At 44.0% G+C, this 18224-nt stretch overlaps 3 protein-coding genes across 4 annotated transcripts; 2 read left to right on the plus strand and 1 right to left on the minus strand.

Annotated features, from left to right (window-relative positions):
* Positions 1-412: 412 nt before the first annotated feature.
* LOC135397418 (cytosol aminopeptidase-like) lies at positions 413-8463 on the plus strand. The gene is made up of 14 exons (XM_064629018.1): positions 413-621; positions 5064-5173; positions 5227-5284; positions 5344-5449; positions 5513-5581; positions 5634-5739; positions 5791-5934; positions 6705-6857; positions 7413-7537; positions 7598-7789; positions 7845-7924; positions 7980-8129; positions 8184-8277; positions 8335-8463. Exons 1-14 carry the CDS (start codon positions 442-444, stop codon positions 8400-8402), a joined length of 1635 nt encoding a protein of 544 aa, XP_064485088.1. The 5' UTR covers positions 413-441; the 3' UTR covers positions 8403-8463.
* A 1533-nt stretch (positions 8464-9996) lies between these two features.
* Positions 9997-13517, plus strand: LOC135397419 (nuclear valosin-containing protein-like). Its single transcript, XM_064629019.1, has 6 exons — positions 9997-10896; positions 10948-11292; positions 11343-11708; positions 11777-11935; positions 11983-12195; positions 13102-13517. Exons 1-6 carry the CDS (start codon positions 10339-10341, stop codon positions 13465-13467), a joined length of 2007 nt encoding a protein of 668 aa, XP_064485089.1. The 5' UTR covers positions 9997-10338; the 3' UTR covers positions 13468-13517.
* Positions 13518-16858: 3341 nt separating this feature from the next.
* On the minus strand, positions 16859-18182 carry LOC135397423 (uncharacterized). Of its 2 annotated transcripts, none has more exons than XM_064629024.1 (5): positions 17980-18182; positions 17793-17922; positions 17547-17686; positions 17323-17476; positions 16859-17016 (listed from the first exon to the last, which is right to left on the minus strand). In XM_064629024.1, exons 1-5 carry the CDS (start codon positions 18067-18069, stop codon positions 16970-16972), a joined length of 561 nt encoding a protein of 186 aa, XP_064485094.1. In that variant the 5' UTR covers positions 18070-18182; the 3' UTR covers positions 16859-16969. The 2 variants fall into 2 exon arrangements, with proteins under 2 accessions (XP_064485094.1, XP_064485095.1); XM_064629025.1 differs by having other exon boundaries at positions 17973-18182.
* Positions 18183-18224: the final 42 nt, after the last annotated feature.

The raw sequence follows: 18224 nt of genomic DNA on the forward strand, positions 1-18224 counted from the left end.
TTTAGGGTACATCAAAAATGTATTTTTGCACATCCCTGGTATTGGTAGCACGCTGGAGAAAGGCGGCGGGAAAAAGCCGGACAGGCTGTGTTGTTCCACCCACCGAACACTTTCTTTCCACAACGTTGCCCCGAAATTTCACTTGTGTAACCACCACCGCACCCTCGGGGAGGGGGATGCACGGAAATCCCTAGCAGTGTCCCTGGACGCAAAACCTCCACCGCCTCTGTGCTGAGTTTGAGACCGTGTTTGTCTGTTATCGTCCCTACGTTGTCTCGGGTTTTCAAGTCATGGATCGTCACCACCAGCTACTATGGTGGGCACCATACAGCTACCTCGCTTGCTACTTTCCTTTCATCTGGTCTCCACCATCTCCAGGAGTCTTGGCTCGTCTTGGCTTTGGGCTTTGGTTTACCGGTCCTACAATCGCATGTTGTGAAAATGGAGGTTGTGTTTCGCTGGTGTCTCTCTCGCACCCATGGGTTTCATACCTGTGGTCGTTGTTTCGCTAAAGAGCCTTTTTCTGCGTCCTGTGAAAGCATGTTGAACACGTTGACACGACTGGCTTCCAACTCGCATACAAGGAAAAACATCACAACGACGCTGTCCAAGTATTCTTCGGTCTGTACCTCAGCAAAGCAATAGAGGATGGATATACGTACAGTACACAGTGCCTTCACGATCTTTACCCTCACCTTAATTTTTGTCCCAGGTGTTTTCCCTCACCTTACCTATTTTTTTCTGGAAAGGTTTGCCTCGCCTCACCATATTCGTGAAAATGTTCCCTCACCTCAACCGTCTTTTCAAACTATTTCTCTCTCTTTTTTCTTCTGCAAATACTCCTCACCTCAGCATTTTCTGGAACACTTAACCTGTTTCCGTAAAAAAGTTTTCACTGCACAGTTGCTCTTTCTATTACGAGTTGTGCTTGTGTAGGCTTTTTACTGCTTCGTTGGTTGATTTCTGTCAAAAATTTACCTCGCTTTGTTCATCAAGTATCCACTTCATGTAAAATCAGTGAAGATTGAGCGTTGGGTAAGGAAGAAGGAAGTTGCACAAATCAAATAATTTTGAGCTGTTTCTGTTTTTCATACTGGCAAAACAGGAATTGCTTTTACTGACTATCTCTCAAGCAAAAATGAGAAGGTCCGTTTTGGGATGGTGTGCAGCTACACTTGTAATTTACTTGTACACCTTGTACACCTTGTACACCTTACATATTTGTCTGTTATGACCTTATATTACCGGTCAATATTATTGAAATGTCAGATGTATTCATTTGTAGCCAGAATTTGGGGGAACTTGCCTTCAAATACCCGTGTTTTGAAGCCATAAGGTGGACAAGCTGTACAGGCTAATAGTGACTTATATTTTAACTTAATTTTGAAATTACTTTACGAAGACACAGACCTCTTATGCCTTTTCACTAAAAGCTTAACTTGTGGCAATATGGAATATATGCCAGTACATGCACTTATTGCACTAAAAGCCATTTCTTACATCAGACTCTGGTGAGGTCATTGGTTGTCGTGTACTATAGTTGTAAACAATATGTAAAAAGCAGTGCTGGGATTTTCACGACAGCACTTACCATGGTGGCAGCTTTGAAGACGTATTTGCGTCAAAAATCGGAGGCCAGAGCCTTTAGGACGATGCAGCAGTGTTGATTCACAAGTGCTGCTCAACATCTCCATGGCGACAGTTAAAAATTGAGATCTGATCTATACCCATGAACGTCGGGGATGTAGAAAACAGATGGTCAACACCTTCTCATTTGCCATTTCTAATGACACGTGACTAGCGTTATCAGTCCCGAGTCATTTTTGCAGTCCCGGGATTTGGGGATATTTTGCTGTCAATCCCGGAGCTAAGTTTGTTCAGGGGCAGTGAGTGTTACAATAGAGTACGACTAACAACCAGTTCCATTTATTTCCAAAAGCCCTACATGAGTGGCGTTTTCCTTTCCAGTTTGTCCCTTCAAGTCCCTAAAATCGGGGTTCCGTCTCTGTTTCTCGGAACTCTCTTAACGAGTGTCCCTTGGCTATGTATCACCATGTCAAGCAGGGCACAGGTTACTCAAGGTCATCCATCCACAGGTTACCCATCGCCATGGACTGTGGAGAGACACTTAACGGGACAGTGGAAAGACACTTAACACCCGGCATCCCGGGATGGGATTTCGGGATTGTGACGAGTTGAGATGCTGCTTCCAAGTATAGTCGTGCGCAGGTCAGAATTACGTAACCCGCATCTGAACCTTACCCGCACCCGTTACAAATTGAGACCACCTGCATAGTTTTTCCAAAAGCTCACCCGACCCGATGAACATTGATGAGTAAACTGAGAGTACTCCTTGGTCTATGCCTGATGATTCCATGTGTCTTTGTCTTTCCTGTACGACATCAAAAAGGTGCGTGTTGGTTTGTGACTTGATGTCCATACGCAACATGGACAAAGAAGGTGTGAGCTTTTGTTCCGCCCTTGTCAGCGACGCGATATTTCGAGCGACTGCAGTACAGACGCGTAAGAAATTGAGCAACTCTGTGTACTTTCTAATAGTGTTTTGGTAAAACCCAACCCGCTCCGCCGTCAACACTACCAGCACAACACCAAAAACCTAGATCCGCAATAATGTGCGTGTCACACAGGACTCTACTTCCAAGTCAGCGTGTTGTGCACAGTTGATGTGCACATTGTAACCACATTGGTAAAATAGTGACGGGGAAATGGTTACATTTTATTTTTCTTTCTGCAATGACAATAACACTCCTTTTTATACATCCGCATTTCACAGTTGCACGTGAAAAAAAGGGGCAAGTCCCGCCACACTGGGAGTAACGGGAAATATTACTTTATAATTTCCTCAAACGGTATAACATTCCACTGGAATGAGGAACAACAACAAAAAAAAAGAAACAAATGGGAAGAAACGTCACTTATTATATTGTACAATGATTAACACGCAACCTGAGAAAGCGTTGAGGGTGGTGTCCCCCCGTTCTGAGCCAACTTTTATGAAAAAACTGGTTCAGCTTCTGCACTAGACAGTCAGCAAATATCTGTACACAGCGGTCCTCTGCCACCTCCAGTCATAAAAAGTGCCATTTTCTTACGAAGGAGTGAGTCTGTGCCTGATGGCCTACAGGTGTTTGATTTTCCTCTCATATTTGCCCTCACAAGATCCCAGGATTTTCTGGAAGGAATTCTGGAACTTCGGGACGTCAAAAATTGGCCGGGATTTTGCAGTTGACAGCCCTACATGTGACACGATAACTTGGCTCACTACAAAATACAGCTTCTGAGGTCATACAACGATAGGCCGTTTAATCAGGTGCAAAATAACTTGACATTCTACTAATTACCCAGGTTCAAAAGTAATTATACTGCAATCTAAAGAAATTTCTGTTGGATTCAGGGTGCATTGTCATGTTGTGCACTGTATGTTCTCAAATTCCTTTGCAGAACCTGCCAAGAAAGAAAGTTAAGCCAACGCAATTTGTAGCCAGATTTATTAATATAAGGTAGTACAGTGTCATATTCCATCGCCATCAGGATCTATGCATGATGGATCGTGTAGCAATGCCTTATGTGTGAGAAAAATGTGGTTGGTTTTGTCCCTTCAGATGGCGCACCCTTGGAAGTCTGTGTGTTAGCTTAGCTCAATTGGTAGAGCCCAGAAGATGTGGGTTCGAGTCCTACAGCTGGCTGACCTTTTCAGAGACTTCCATCCTTTATCATTCATTGCTGTGAGGCTGGCATACATATTTTCTACATGCTTCAGTACAACTTGAGATTTATCCACAGTGCTGTCTATCGCTTCATTTAAGTATATCTTGCTGGCACTGTGTGTGCTATTTGCATCCATTTCTCCTTTCCCTCGCTAAAGGGAGAACCCGGACACTAAAAACGTCGATGCAGCGCAAGTTATTAGCCACGCATTTTCCGATAAAATAATTTTTAGAGAGATATAAAATGGAAGCGTTGAACTGGTTCAGTTTTCAGCGTGACCGGAACTGAACTGGTACGAAAATCCGAGCAATGCGAACCCAGACCGAACCAGTATTTTTTGCGGTTCGACACCCTGAAAACGCAAGGTCTAAATTTTGTTATATGGTGCGCGATCCTCTCTTGGCCTTATGAAGGAAGACAACAGGACGTTGACCCTGTATCAACTTGCCCTTTCTTCCTCGTGTGTTCTAGACCAAATTTGGACACAATTGTTTCGTTTCTCGTTCTGGTCTTTATTCAAAGCCAAAGTGCTGGAACTGATGGACAAATACATTGCCCTGGTATACATACATTCTAATTCAAAGCTTCCGTGGTACAGCAGACATATTCAACGACTATGTAACAAGAAGAAGCAACTTTTCAGATCAAGTGCCTCCCAGTACAAAGATGCCATCAAGGAAGCTTGCCGTTTCACTTCCAGACATGCTTCAAAATAATGGGAAACAGTTCTGGGATACAGTGAATAGCCATTAGAAGTGCAACTCCTACATAGCACTAACTGACTCATCTGAGGAGAATATTCCTCCTCATGAATGTGTTTTCCGAGGTATATTCTCGCACTGCAATAGCCCAGACATTCCTGCTTCAAATTACGTTGTTATGGATCCCATTACCATTGACCCCTACGGGGTTAAAACTATCATCAAGTTCCGGTGCAGATGGTATCAATTCAAAGTTTCTAAAAAATACTTCTTGTTACTCTTCATTAATTTTGTCTACGATCTTTAAACAATCATTAGAAGATGGTTTTCGACCGAGTGATTGGAAAACAGGAATGTGGTTCCTCTTCACAAATCCGGCGACAAACATTCTCCAGCTAACTATCGTCCAATATCTCAAACCAGCATCTCATGCAAGGTTCTTGAGCACGTCATATATTCCCACTTGGTGCTGTTCCTTGAATCTTAATTATTTTTTTCATCGCGGTCAGCACGGATTTCAGAAATGATTCTCCCGCAAAACTCAACTGGTATCTTTCGTACATGACTTGAACTCGTGTATCAGTGAAGAATGTGTTGCTGGCAAGGAAGTGCAATTCTTTCCTTCTTTTCTAGAAGGAAGGTCTGGTGCTAGGCGTGTATCGGGAGAAGGATTCTCGACTGGTGCTCACTCCAGCTGCTAAAGAATATGTCTCCAGGAATAAACTGGATGCGGCCATGGAATTGTACGTTGCCCGTTTTCAGACTGATAGACGTTCTCAGCCGAGAGTCCTTTTAGGTTCAAGATGTCATGGAAGAAAGGTGAAACTCGCAGTTTCTACGGACTGGACAGTGCGGTGAGTACTAAATCTCGGAAGCCTCATGAGTCGTATTGACTCGTGCTATTCTGCGACAGAAGTATCCACTCATGTGCTTCGTCAACTTGGGTCCTAGGCATCCTGTGGAAAACCCTCTAGAAGAACGGGATGAGCATGCAGAGAATATTCGCGATGCCATATCTGGTACTTTTTTGCTTACTTGCTCGCTTGTAACACGAAAACTAGTAGTTATCCTTTCTCGGTCAGCGGCCGTCCGCAGGTTACGAACCGTCGGAGCCTCTTCCATCGATATTGATCCGTGTAATAATGCGGAAGGTAATTTGCTTTTTTGTAACCAAAATTGTTTTGTGAATAAAGAAATGTTCAGCGGCAGCAGAAGGCTCCCACCTGGCCCTCTGGAGTTACGACGAGCTCAAAAGGAATCGTGAACCACCCGTAAAGTTGAACCTCTTGGACTGTACGCAAGAGACACAGTGAGTAGCATCCAGTGCTGTTTGCATCTTCTCAGGGCAATCGACTCTTAGGTGGCTGAGGGGCGTCATCAAGTCTCAGGGACAGAACCTGGCAAGAAGGCTGTGTGAGACCCCTGGCAACCTCATGACCCCCACAATCTTTGCTCGCACAGCCACAGAAACGCTTCAAGGTCTCGGTGTCCAGGTTATCACGAGGTAAGCTGGAAACTTTAAAGGCTGACAATCTACTTGGTTCACAGATGTTATTCTCCTCCTTAACAGGAGGAGAAGGAAAGGCTGTAAGGAATTAATGCTTCCAGAGAACGTCAGTTGTTGTCATGTCAAAGTATGCCACTATTTTGCAATACCGTGGTCAGTGGGAACAAAGTAACATGGAATGGACGGTCTGTTTGAAACAATTCCCAACTGTTAATATGCATAGCGCGTGACAACTGATCTGCACCAGGCAGGAGCCAGTGATTCCATTTCTAACGAGGCACATTATACGTGCTCGACTTGCAAACGACCTGCTGCAGACAAGACATCACTGTGTAAACCTGTTTCATTCTATGAGGGGAACAAGTTTTGAGCTGCATAGTCACTGGTAGCAAAAGCTAAGTGCACTACTTTCAAGCAGAGATGAAAATAGCAAGTGGAAAAGATTTTATTTACGCCTGAGGGCACACAGTCTGCTACAAGAACAAAATACTGTTGACTGCTCAGGACATGACTGTCTCGTATGAGTACTTGAACCACTTATCATCTTTCATTACATTTCTTTCCACTTCCCCTATATTGGCCTTGTGTGTTGGCCAATCTTGGTGGGTTTGCATCTGATGAAGGTGCAAAACAAGTGTTGAATGAATGGGTGTACACCCACCCAAAAGACTTGTTCTCTGCTGGAATACAGGCAACAAACGGTGCACAATTGTGGTCAAACAATGGTGCACATGCATTGAAAAGCGTTTTTTTTCACTGTGTATAAGGGACAAGAAATGGATAAAAGAAAAAAAGATGGGGTCCTTCCTGAGTGTCTCCCAGGGGTCAGAAGAGCCACCCATCTTTTTGGAACTGCAATACAATGGACATCTTCATGGAGAGCCCACAGTCTTTGTCGGGAAAGGTGTTACCTTTGACAGGTAACAGGAATTTCAATTGCCCTAATGTGTATTGCGCAAAGTTTAATAATTGAAAGGCGCCTATTTAAACTAGCCTTCTGTATAATGATTTTTTTAAATAGAAAATAGAGCATTCAAGTGAGAGACTCCATATTGTTCTTTTTCTGAATTTCTGTCTGCAGAACTGTCATGATGAGGAAAGTGCTAGAGTATAGTGCTTTCTAAAATGTAAATTTGCAGTCAATGCTGTCATTGGAAAACCTTTCTTTGGTAAATGGTAGAGAAACCATTCTTCTTCTTGGTTCATGTGATTCTGTGTCATTCCCACAATTTAAAATCAGAATAGAATAAAGACCAGCTAGACAAGAAAGTAACGAGATGCATTTTAGAACCATTTGGTATAGTTAGTCGATAAATGTGAGTATCTTTGCCAGGTCTCTGCAGCAATTGTATTGAGGACATTTGATTTTTTGGCGCTTCTCCGCAAAATAATGTTGTTGTCTTACATCTGACAGGTGGTTATTATCGAGTGCAATAAAATATCGTTAAAGCTCAGTTTGAGGTTCCCAAATATAGTGGTGGCATTTCAATCAAGCCATCTGCCAACATGGATCTCATGCGAGGTGACATGGGTGGAGCCGCGTCTGTGGTTGGTGCCTTTTTTGCCATTGCCAGCCTCAAGATTCCCATTCATCTTGTGGGTAAGCACCGTATAAGGGTCCTATAAGGGACCGTATTGATCCTCATCCTCGTACGTGTAGGCCTCATACCCCTGACAGAAAATATGCCCAGTGGAAGAGCGACTAAGCCAGGTGACGTTGTTACGGCTATCAACGGAACGACCATCCAGGTGGACAACACAGATGCAGAAGGGAGGCTCATCCTGGCAGATGCTCTCTGCTACTCGGCTACATTTAAGCCCAGTGTTGTCGTCGATGTTGCGACACTCACGGGTAATTTGAAATAAGTCGACAAATTAGAAAGCATTTGATGCAAGTTTCCATGCAGGGTCCATGAATGTGGCCCTGGGGTCGGGTGCAGCTGGTACTTTTTGTACCTCAGACATCCTGTGGAATCTGTTGTATCGGGTAAGTCATGGTAAGGCTGTCAACGAGACTGTGATGGAGGTTTTCTTTTGTGGAGGCTGGTAAAATGTCGGGGGACCGTCTGTGGAGGATGCCCTTGTTTGAGCACTACAAGAAGCAAGTGACCAAGGCCCATTTAGCAGACTTGTCCAACGTTGGAAAACACAGTCCCAGTGCCGGCTGTTGCGTCGCAGCTGCATTCCTCAGGGTAATAAAAGAAGATGCTCTACCAATGTGTGTATTTTGCCTTTCCCTTTTCTAGGAGTTTGTTCCAGTGAAGCATTGGGCACACATAGATATAGCTGGTGTAATGAATGTCAAGGATGAAATTTCATATCTTGGACCAGGAATGACTGGTGAGACAAGACGGGCAATGTAGACAAACTACTGTTTGTGAAAATTTTAATTTTCAGGGCGACCCGTTCGTACCCTGGTAGAATTTGCGCAACTCTTGGCCACAACTCCGGACAACCTTTTCTAGAAATACTTTCTATTCACAGATTGTTGAAATAGACAACTAATAAAACCGTATAAAGTGACAATCCTTCTCTGATATACACTTTTTCTCATTGTATTTAATCCCCTCATACTGGCACGGAGCTATCGTTTGTAAAAGTTGACTCCAACTGGACAGCATTTACCACATAATAGATAATTACAACCTATTCACTGCTAAGGTGTTCATAAGGATGGTTACAACGGACTCTCAAAAAATCCTTGATCCATGTGGGATACGTTGCATGGATTGGCAATAAGTTCCCCAGAAATGTATCTCTGGGGGAACACATGTTTATGGGTATATGCATTATGCAGTAGCTGAGCTGTACTGGAACTGTTACAACGAGTTTTTCACTCAGTGCACACCGGATGCACAACTTGTTGCAGCTTCGTGGTTACCCTGGTTGCTGATAAGAGATATCGACTGATAAGGCTCCATAATTCGCGATGGAGTCAAGTAATCCGACGATTCTAGCTTAATTCATCGATAACAGCTTACAAGATTATTTTGTGAAACAGAATGGGCATGCATGCATGGTCCAATAAGGAATCGTTGATAAGGGCTCGTTAATTGATAAAGTAGCTTAGTAAAGTAAAGGAGCTGCTGTCCCTCATGAACTGCAGAGAAAGTTTGCAACTGATAAAAGGCCAACCTCCATGGAGCGAATGTACAGTGAAAAAGCTGAGTGCGAATTTCGCTCAGTGTCGGACGCTGTAGGGTGCTGTTGGTGGCGGGACTGAAACCGCTTGGAACACAAATTTTTTCAACAACTGGAACGTAACCACAATTCACCATAGGCAGTTAACCAGAACCTCAACCGAAAAATGTGATTTCGGTTACTGGCTCATATGAATTTGTTCGAACAACTTTGGATGCGATACTTGTATTGCTTTACAACTCTGATTAATGGTGTAGTACGTGCTCTTTGTAATATGTTTTTCCTTCAGAACTTGCGTAGACAAAACACCATTTGGACCCATAGTCGTATGACATATTAACTGTATTATTGTGATCATGTAAGATAAGACGCATTGCACGTTGTTTGTATCCACATCTGTTTGCCTAACCGCTGATCGCACACAGTTTTTCTTCCCATGTGGCTTGTTACAGCACGAACGAAATGAATGTGCACGAGATAGTAGAGACTGCAACAAATTATTTTTCGAGGAATGTCGCAAACAGCGTAGGGCCATCGCAGAAAGAGTTGAGTTTCTCTTTTACCTGGCAGATGGCACTGCATCACTCTTTCGGGGTCTAACCAATAATTACGTTACTTTTTACCGGTTTGCACTTTATATGGCTATACCCTTTGTATCGGGCGGATAGCGCGTAGTGGCGACTAGTGGCGACAACTGATCTTGATCAGTGGTGCTACCATGTTGCGGAAGAAGCACCGCATAGTTACGTTACGTATATGTTCATTCTTGGCGTTATGACGACGGAAGGATGTCAGGAAGCGGCAAAACGACATGTAAACAAGGTCACGATGAAAGATGCCTCCAGCCTCAGAACATCATGTTAAACAAAGTCACATGACCCCAAAATGACGTTTTCTATGACGTGCAACCAGGACAAGAATGCAGTTTTGCCAAAAGCACAAAACTTGAGGCGAATGACTATCAGAAGTTATCTCGTTATTTTATGACTTTATCGAAATGTGCAACCTTCGAAGTGTCACGCCTGTTTATTGTAGTGTGGACCCCTGTCAAGCAGTCACCGAAATTTCGGGCCTGGATTTTCCTAGGGCATCTCGGAAAAATATTACGAGGGTTAGCGGGAATCGGTATTTCCAGTCATTAACAATGGGTGCAATATGGCGCCTCCCTTTCTTTCACAGTGTTCTTTCATCATGCCTCGCAGAACGCTGCTGTAAAAAGCTACATTGTGCGGAATTTGGAACAAACGACTCTTGGAAGATATGAACAGCAATCCAGATAAATGTCGAAAGCGATGCTTCGGTGGCGATCCACGCTTACTACCCCGCATCAAACAAGTACTCGAAGAAACCACCGACCCGGACGACATTGCGGATAGGCTGCAAAACTTATTTCCCGAGTATCGAAGAAAGAAAAGGAACCCTTTCGTGTTCGCCATCACCGAGATTCTCCAAGGATTAACTCAAGATACACCCGACGCAAACATGGTGAATAAATCCGTCACGGATCTTTACAAAGAATCACCGAGGAGAAAGAAAGCAAGAAAAGATGACGTTGATCAAGTAGTGGAGGAAGCGATCGAGAAACGGCAAAAAGAGGTTGCCTTGTATGAATCGACAACCCGATTTTCAGAGCTTGGCGGCATCCAAGGTCCTTTGGTAGAAGTATGCAACATGTTAATTCATCTTAAGCATCCTGAAGTGTACAAGAAGCTGGGAGTGATGCCACCTCGAGGATTCCTTTTGCACGGGCCCCCTGGATGTGGCAAGACACTGCTCGCACATGCTGTGGCTGGGGAACTAGAGCTGCCCATGATCAAGGTAGGAGTGGAAGGGCTTTACAAATAAAAAAAGTGATTGAAATGAACGCAGGTAGCAGCTCCCGAAGTGGTGGCCGGTGTCTCGGGAGAATCGGAGCAACGGATACGAGAGTTGTTCGAGAAGGCTGTCGCCTCCGCACCTTGTATTCTCTTCCTGGACGAAATCGACGCCGTCACACCCAAACGGGAAACGGCCCAGCGCGAGATGGAACGTCGAATTGTGGCTCAACTGCTTTATAGCATGGACAATTTAAGCCAGAGTGGAGCCCAAGTGCTCGTCATTGGAGCAACAAATCGGCCAGACGCACTGGACCCAGCCCTTCGTAGGGCAGGAAGGTTTGACAGGGAGATCTCTCTGGGTATTCCCAACGAGGCTGCACGATCACAGATACTGCAGGTAAGCTTTGCTTTTTCTATTCTATAAATGAGCAGCTGTAATGAACCCAGGTGCTGTGCAAGAAACTCACTTTGAGTACAGACGTGGACTTTGAGTGGTTGGCCCATCAAACACCAGGCTTTGTTGGAGCTGACCTCATGGCTCTCACAAGGGAGGCTACCATGGCAGCCATTAATAGAGTGTTTCATACCACATTCCACACTGAATGTTCCAAGCTAGAGAGAACATTATCTCTATTGAGAGAAACAACTCCATTCAACGAGGAACAGCTGGCTAACCTGTCTGTCGAGTTTCAAGATTTCAAGATGGCTCTGAAGGCAGTTCAGCCCTCGGCTACACGGGAAGGATTTGCTAGCGTTCCTCACATCACATGGGACCATGTGGGTGCTCTTACTCACGTACGGGAAGCATTGCAAGTACGAACAACATTCAACAACGGGTTCAACTTTTTTTCACTTTTCTTTTTTCTTTTTGTTGTTGGCAGATAGCTATTATGGGTCCCGTGAAACACCGTGAGAAATATGAATCCTTGGGGTTGACCACTTCAACGGGCATCTTGCTTTATGGGCCCCCAGGTTGTGGAAAAACTCTTCTCGCTAAGGCTGTGGCTAATGAGGCGGGCATAAACTTCATCTCAGTCAAGGTGGGCACAATTTCAAAAAGGACAAAAAACAGTTTGAATACTTTTAGGGTCCCGAGCTTCTCAACATGTACGTGGGCGAGAGTGAGCGTGCTGTGCGACTGTGCTTTCAGCGTGCTCGCAACTCAGCTCCGTGCGTCATTTTCTTTGACGAGCTGGATGCCCTCTGTCCAAGACGATCAGATGCTGGTGAGGGAGGGGCCACAGCTCGGGTCGTCAATCAGATGCTCACAGAGATGGATGGACTGGAGCCGAGGAAACAGGTACTCTTAATATTCTTCCCTCTTGATCAACTGGAACATCCACATCGTTCAATCCTGGTCTTGGCTGAAGAAGATTACACTCTCTTCTCATAGTTGTAAGCACGTCCATTAGTAGGATTCCAGCCACACAAAATTCAATAGGAATTGAGAAACTCCCAAAATCCTTCAAAGTAGCGCTGTCGAAATTATACAGTAAAACCCGCGTATAACAATATCCCTCGTAAAATGATGGTTTATGATTTTACCGTCAAAATATATATTGTTTGTACGGGGAAACGGCCAAAATAAAAATTGAGACAAGAAAATAGACTGTTCATTTTCCAATACTGTAAGTGAAAGAGGTCTCCGTATTTGGCCAGAGCTGCTCAAATTCGCGAGATGATTCAAAGCACGTGCTTTCCACCTAAAGCGAGCTTCTCCTAAAGCACGTAGGCATTAGGTGAAGCCGACTTGCGGAATGGAGATGCGTAGTGTTGCCAGAAGTTCTCCTGCTATGTTTCCTGGTTCCCTCCATAAATCTGTTGGCTGTTTTCCCAAGCCAGTGCAATGTTACGCAGCTTCGAGGGTTTTTTAGCATTTTTTTTGCTAAACGCGGGGTGGCGCATGACTTTTTGGGACACGCTATTTAGGTCAACCCACGTTTTATGATGCACCCCGTGATGGAATTAGCGATTACTGTTCATATCATTATACGCGCGTTTCAGTGGATTTGTGAGCCCGAGTTGAAATTTTTTTCTTTTTTTAATTTCAATTTGAGTAACCATTTGAGTGCCGATTTAAACGATTTGCTGCGAAAAATTGGCTACAAACTTCAATACTAGTAGCCACTGCACAAATTGACAAAACACCTTTGGAGGGTCTCATGATGCTTATGCTGGCATTTTGATTCAAACATTTGATCTGCAGGTGTTTGTCCTGGCAGCTACCAACCGTCTGGACATAATTGACCACGCAATGCTTCGTCCAGGAAGACTGGACCAGACCCTGTATGTGGGTCTCCCTAGTGACCAAGATCGTGTGGACATCCTACATAAGCTGACACGCATTCAGCCCAAACTCCACCCAGACGTCTCCCTCAGGGATTTGGCCGCTCGTTGCCAACGCTTCTCAGGAGCTGATCTGGCAGCACTGGTACGCCAGGCATCCATCTTGGCTCTCACGGAACACCTCAAGGATGAGACGATGGATTTGCTTGTGACTGCTCAACATTTTGATGCAGCTTTGCACAAAGTAAAGCCTTCCATAGCTATGGAAAAACATGGTCAGAGTTGATGTATCCCGAGCCAATCAAATATATTTGGATTAAAAATTGGACAATAAATCGAGAGGTTCCTCTATTATTAAATTTGCTGTAACTTTGAAAACCGTCCTTGGAAACATGATTATTTTCCATCCTGCCACAATGCTTCTCATTCAAAGGACTTTTCTACAGATACAAGATCTCTTACACTGTGTTGACACGTTTTCTGCCGGCAGCAAGTAAGGAGGATATCCGAGATAAACGAGGTCACTAAAGACGCCCGCTTGTCTTCTAGCATGCACACGAGTCAGTTTTCACATCTATTTTGTGTCTAGGGTAGGATGGAAAGAGAAAACTGATTGCACTTGCGCTACTTCTGGATCATGCAGTGTGCATTCACACAAGATATGGGCCAAAGAATGGATACTGAAGAAGCGTGTTCAGAGGTTCCTATCATGACACCTGAGATTAATGAGGGCACACTATTTTCACGAGCGACCTTGGGATTGTAAACAAATCGTGTCTGACATTTTTCTGTCCCCGGTTGATTGCGGGGCTAGAGGTATGTAGGCGACCTCTTCAAAGGGGCTTGCACGGATGGTGGCATAGGTGCAGTCGTTTCACAGCAGCGATTTTGGTCTTAGATTCACTTATGAGTTCCCAATGGACAGCTTTATTCAATACTTGGACCTCCACGTAACAACATCAACAAAGCACACTTGTTGGCAATATTACCCTCGCTCATGAAAAGGCCCTTTTCCATGCAAGTGGTTCGTTTCCTCGATGATCCCATATGTCTGCTGTGTGTCCTACAACTTGGTTTTGTCGAGACTGCTGTTTTCCGCCTCCAACAAGCTACACAAACTATATTTCTCTCAGTGCTAACAAACTTGTTGCGTGCAAGAGTAATGTCATTTACACTATTCCGTTTCCATGGGGCCAAACTGGTGTACCTAAAAGGTTCATTGTTGAGACCCACTTTTTCGTACAACCAAAATAAAGGGACTGTCAAGATGATGTAATGCAAAGTTCCTCGTTTGATAATCAATTTCAATTTTTAGACAAGTTTCCAATGTGTTTATTGGATGTAACCTGTTTTCTTGTTCCCTTTTTGCACCTGTCCATGTCCTTTGAGCGTGTTTTTTGACGGGAGAATCGTCACTTAGTACTCTATTACATTTTTCAAATGTCTGTTGTGACATTGTTCGCTGGCACTCACCATGGTAAAAGCTTTATTATTTCAAAGTGTCGTTTCAAACCTAGGCTGAAACCGCCGAGCACAACGTCGACCAATGGGCATTTTCCCAACGTTCTTACAATGACTGGTGTGCTTACTGCAATGCATGGAGAGCACAAGGTCCCTGTTTTGAAGCCTGAGCTAACCTGCACCATGCAGATTCTCGTTCAACCAGTCCAATGTGTCATTTATGTTTTCTGTAATCCTTGTCTGCAGGTTTCCTGCGGCGATTGTGTTGGATGTCCCCTGACTATTCTTATAGAATAGTCAGGGGGTGTCATTACTCGAGAGAAATCCAATTTTCCTGCAAATGTCAACTCTGATACTTTTTTAGAGTAACTTTAACAACCCACCTGTCCTATGAAACCAGCTTAAAACCGAACAATACCTCTGACACAAATAACGTAACATATCCTCGAGTTTTTTATTTTGGCACACGAGAAAAAAGGAGTGGGGAATGGAATTAATCTCCTGCACTTGACATACGCTTATTGGACATTGGGTTCGAGTGAAAAGAGAGACAAAGTAAACGATAAATTTTGGCATGTTCAAAGACCTCAAAGGAAAAGTAGACCCCTCCTCAGTAAAGCACCGAGTAGTCCTTGAGAGACTTGAGAAGGCGTCTTATTAGAGTCACTATGAGATAGCACAGCATACGGGAATTTCCAAAGAAGATTTTTGAAATGATGGTGATACAAGGATAGGGGATGTCATTTTCAATGGCTGCAGATTCAAAAACGAGGTGATGCAGACTCACAGCCCCTGTCCTGTTTATCTTCCGTTGAGACAATGGCAACCTACTTGTATGTTGCGTACTTGGTTAAATTGTTGCAATACGCGTCCACAGGTTGTCCCATCCATGGCGAGAGAAAAAGAGGGAATCATCCCAGAGCAGCACAAGTGAGAAACTAGAAAAGTCAAGAATAGAGCACCATTTATACTCCATGATAGGCAAGCCTGAGCGATGGGCAAGACACGTAAACAAACACAAATACGTGTCTTGCCTATCGCTCCGGCTTGCCTATCACGGAATTTATCCACCAGCTAGCCTGCATTTACGCCATTCTGTCAATGACCGTTTATACTCCGTCGTAACTTCCATGATGGCTGTATGGTCAAGTATAATGGCTGTCGTTGGACTGTTCATACTCGAGTGGCAGAGAATGTGCAGAGTCAGTTGTAACCATTGAACCAAAAACATCTACAGAGACCAGTCGTCATACCCCACGAATGACTCATCTGATGTGCTATCCTTTTTATATATTATTTTCCCCAGTTTTCTAAACAATACGTCTAGATCTTGGCCATCTTTTTTCGGATACCTGCCCTGTTCCAAAAGGCATTAAGCGAATCTGAATCTGAACGAGGGTCCAGTAACAAGGAAAAAGTTCTTTCCGTTGGCTGCTCGCTATCAAAATTCGGCATATTATGTGTTTGCTGAGCAGTGAATATCTTCCCACTTGCTGTCGTTCGTTCGTCACTTTATTATCACGAAACCCGACCTCATGCCTGTGCTAGAAGTGCTTCATATGGTGTTGCTCAAATTCATATAAAAAAGCTTCTAGAACCGCTCAATTTTATAATTCTGATATTTTTAGATTCAGTATATGCCCTTCTTCCATTTCTACGCAATATTACCTTTCAAACGCTTTCACTGATTTTTAAAATGGTACGAATCACTCCGTTCACTCCATCCAGTTATCCAAAGGATCTCACACAAAGGAGGTCTATGGCGGTGGAGGTTCTGCCATGAGGATTTTGTTCAGCTCGTGCTAGATGGCACCACCTATAACTCCATCTCGCAGGAAAATTAATCGTCTGCTTCTTCCATGTTTCATCTCTAATCCGGTAGATCTCATTAAGTACCGTGGACCATCAATCATTCCTGGTACGAGTGTGTCCTTCCAATTTTCCCTACAGCCAGTAGATAACTGGCTTATCAAGACAGTAAGCAGAGCATGAACCAACGGAACAACCAGCCTTCTTAACCACCCAATAAATGAAAGTGCACTACTTTCCATCCTTGTCCTACACAATGGTTCTAGACATCCCTTTATTTCTGCCCATATCAGTTGTGCTCCAAAGCATTTGCATTTCCAATATTTCTAGGATATTTAGCAAACTTGATAAATGTACAAGCAAGAACAGAAACATGCTGGTCAGTTGGACTATGCAGTGATATGGGATACTTTTGAGATAAATTTATTGTACATATATACAACAAGAACTGCGAACATTGAAGATATGACAATGACTAGTAGAAGAATGGTGGCAGAGTAAAGTCTCTTTGATTCCAGTTAATCATCCAGGACACTATCCAGCCAGTCCTCCAAATTGACACTTTCTGGAAAGGAAAAGATGTTCATGTTTCTACTTTTGCCTTCTCCTCAAACTGCCATGGACATCCTTAGGATGTCAGACAAGGTGCACTGAACCAAGAATACGCTCCTGATCATTCCATGCAATCCAAGAATATTCCAGATGGCAGCGAAACAATAGAGAAAAATGGTTCATTAGTTATACCCATCTGAGACAGTATTCTTATACATTCCAACGCGGATCACATGGAGACCTAAGGAGCACCATAGCTTACAAGCTCTGGGCTCTGGGCTATGTGAGCTCAATATTAAATGTAAGAAGAGAGTCATACCAGCCTTTGAGGGCAACAAGTCTTGAGCACCGCCCTCTTTCTTGGCATTCTTGAGACATGCACTCAGGGAATTAGTCAGGGAACAGGGAACAATACCAGAGTGCTTGCAGCGCAGAGACAATGCGTCGTCTTGGTATTGCTGGTAAATTTCACGCTGACAAAAGAATTCAGGATTTTGTTCAGAAAAACGAAATACTTTTAGAGGAAAGGAAAGAATCACTCACAGGAAAGATATCTTTGGTGAGACGTAGCCTCTGGGGGATGGGAATGGTATGCAAAGCCTGAGTCACCAGTTGGCAATCCAAAGACAGGAAATTGGACACTTGGAAATCGTCTCCCTCTTCCTTGAACCGAAACTGGCCACCTTTTGGAAGACGCCAAGATATCTTTAGGGCCTTGAGATAGTGGTTTATCCAGAATCCCAACGTTGGGGGGTCTGGATAAATCACGAGCGACAGAAGGAAAATCACCTGTGCAACTTAGTAGCTCTTGGAAGTCTTGTCCCCTTTTCCGTGTAAACTGTACAGTGTCGTCTTCTTTCGGTTCTTCATAACGACTCCAGTTGCTCTCAAGTTTTCTTCCGAAATCCGCCTCTTTCATCTATGAAGTCAGACACTGAAAGCTTGCTCAAATGCAGAAAAACCCCATACAGTTTACCCCTTGAGCGCGTTCTGCAGGTTCTACCGATTTCTCTCCTTCAAGGCGACGCATTTTCCCATCTGTCCTGCGTTCTTTATTCTTCGTCATAATCGTTTAAAGCACAGTTGTTGTTATAACAACCTCCGTATCGATGAATGGATGGATACCGACCTTCCCTTTGTGTCGGGGTGTCGGGCGGTAGCTTGCGCTACCTAGCCTAGAATGTCAATGATGTGGCAGCGGAAAAAAACAAAGTATTTGTG

This window comes from Ornithodoros turicata, chromosome 6, assembly GCF_037126465.1.
Source record: "Ornithodoros turicata isolate Travis chromosome 6, ASM3712646v1, whole genome shotgun sequence".
Classification (NCBI taxonomy): Eukaryota; Metazoa; Arthropoda; class Arachnida; order Ixodida; family Argasidae; genus Ornithodoros; species Ornithodoros turicata.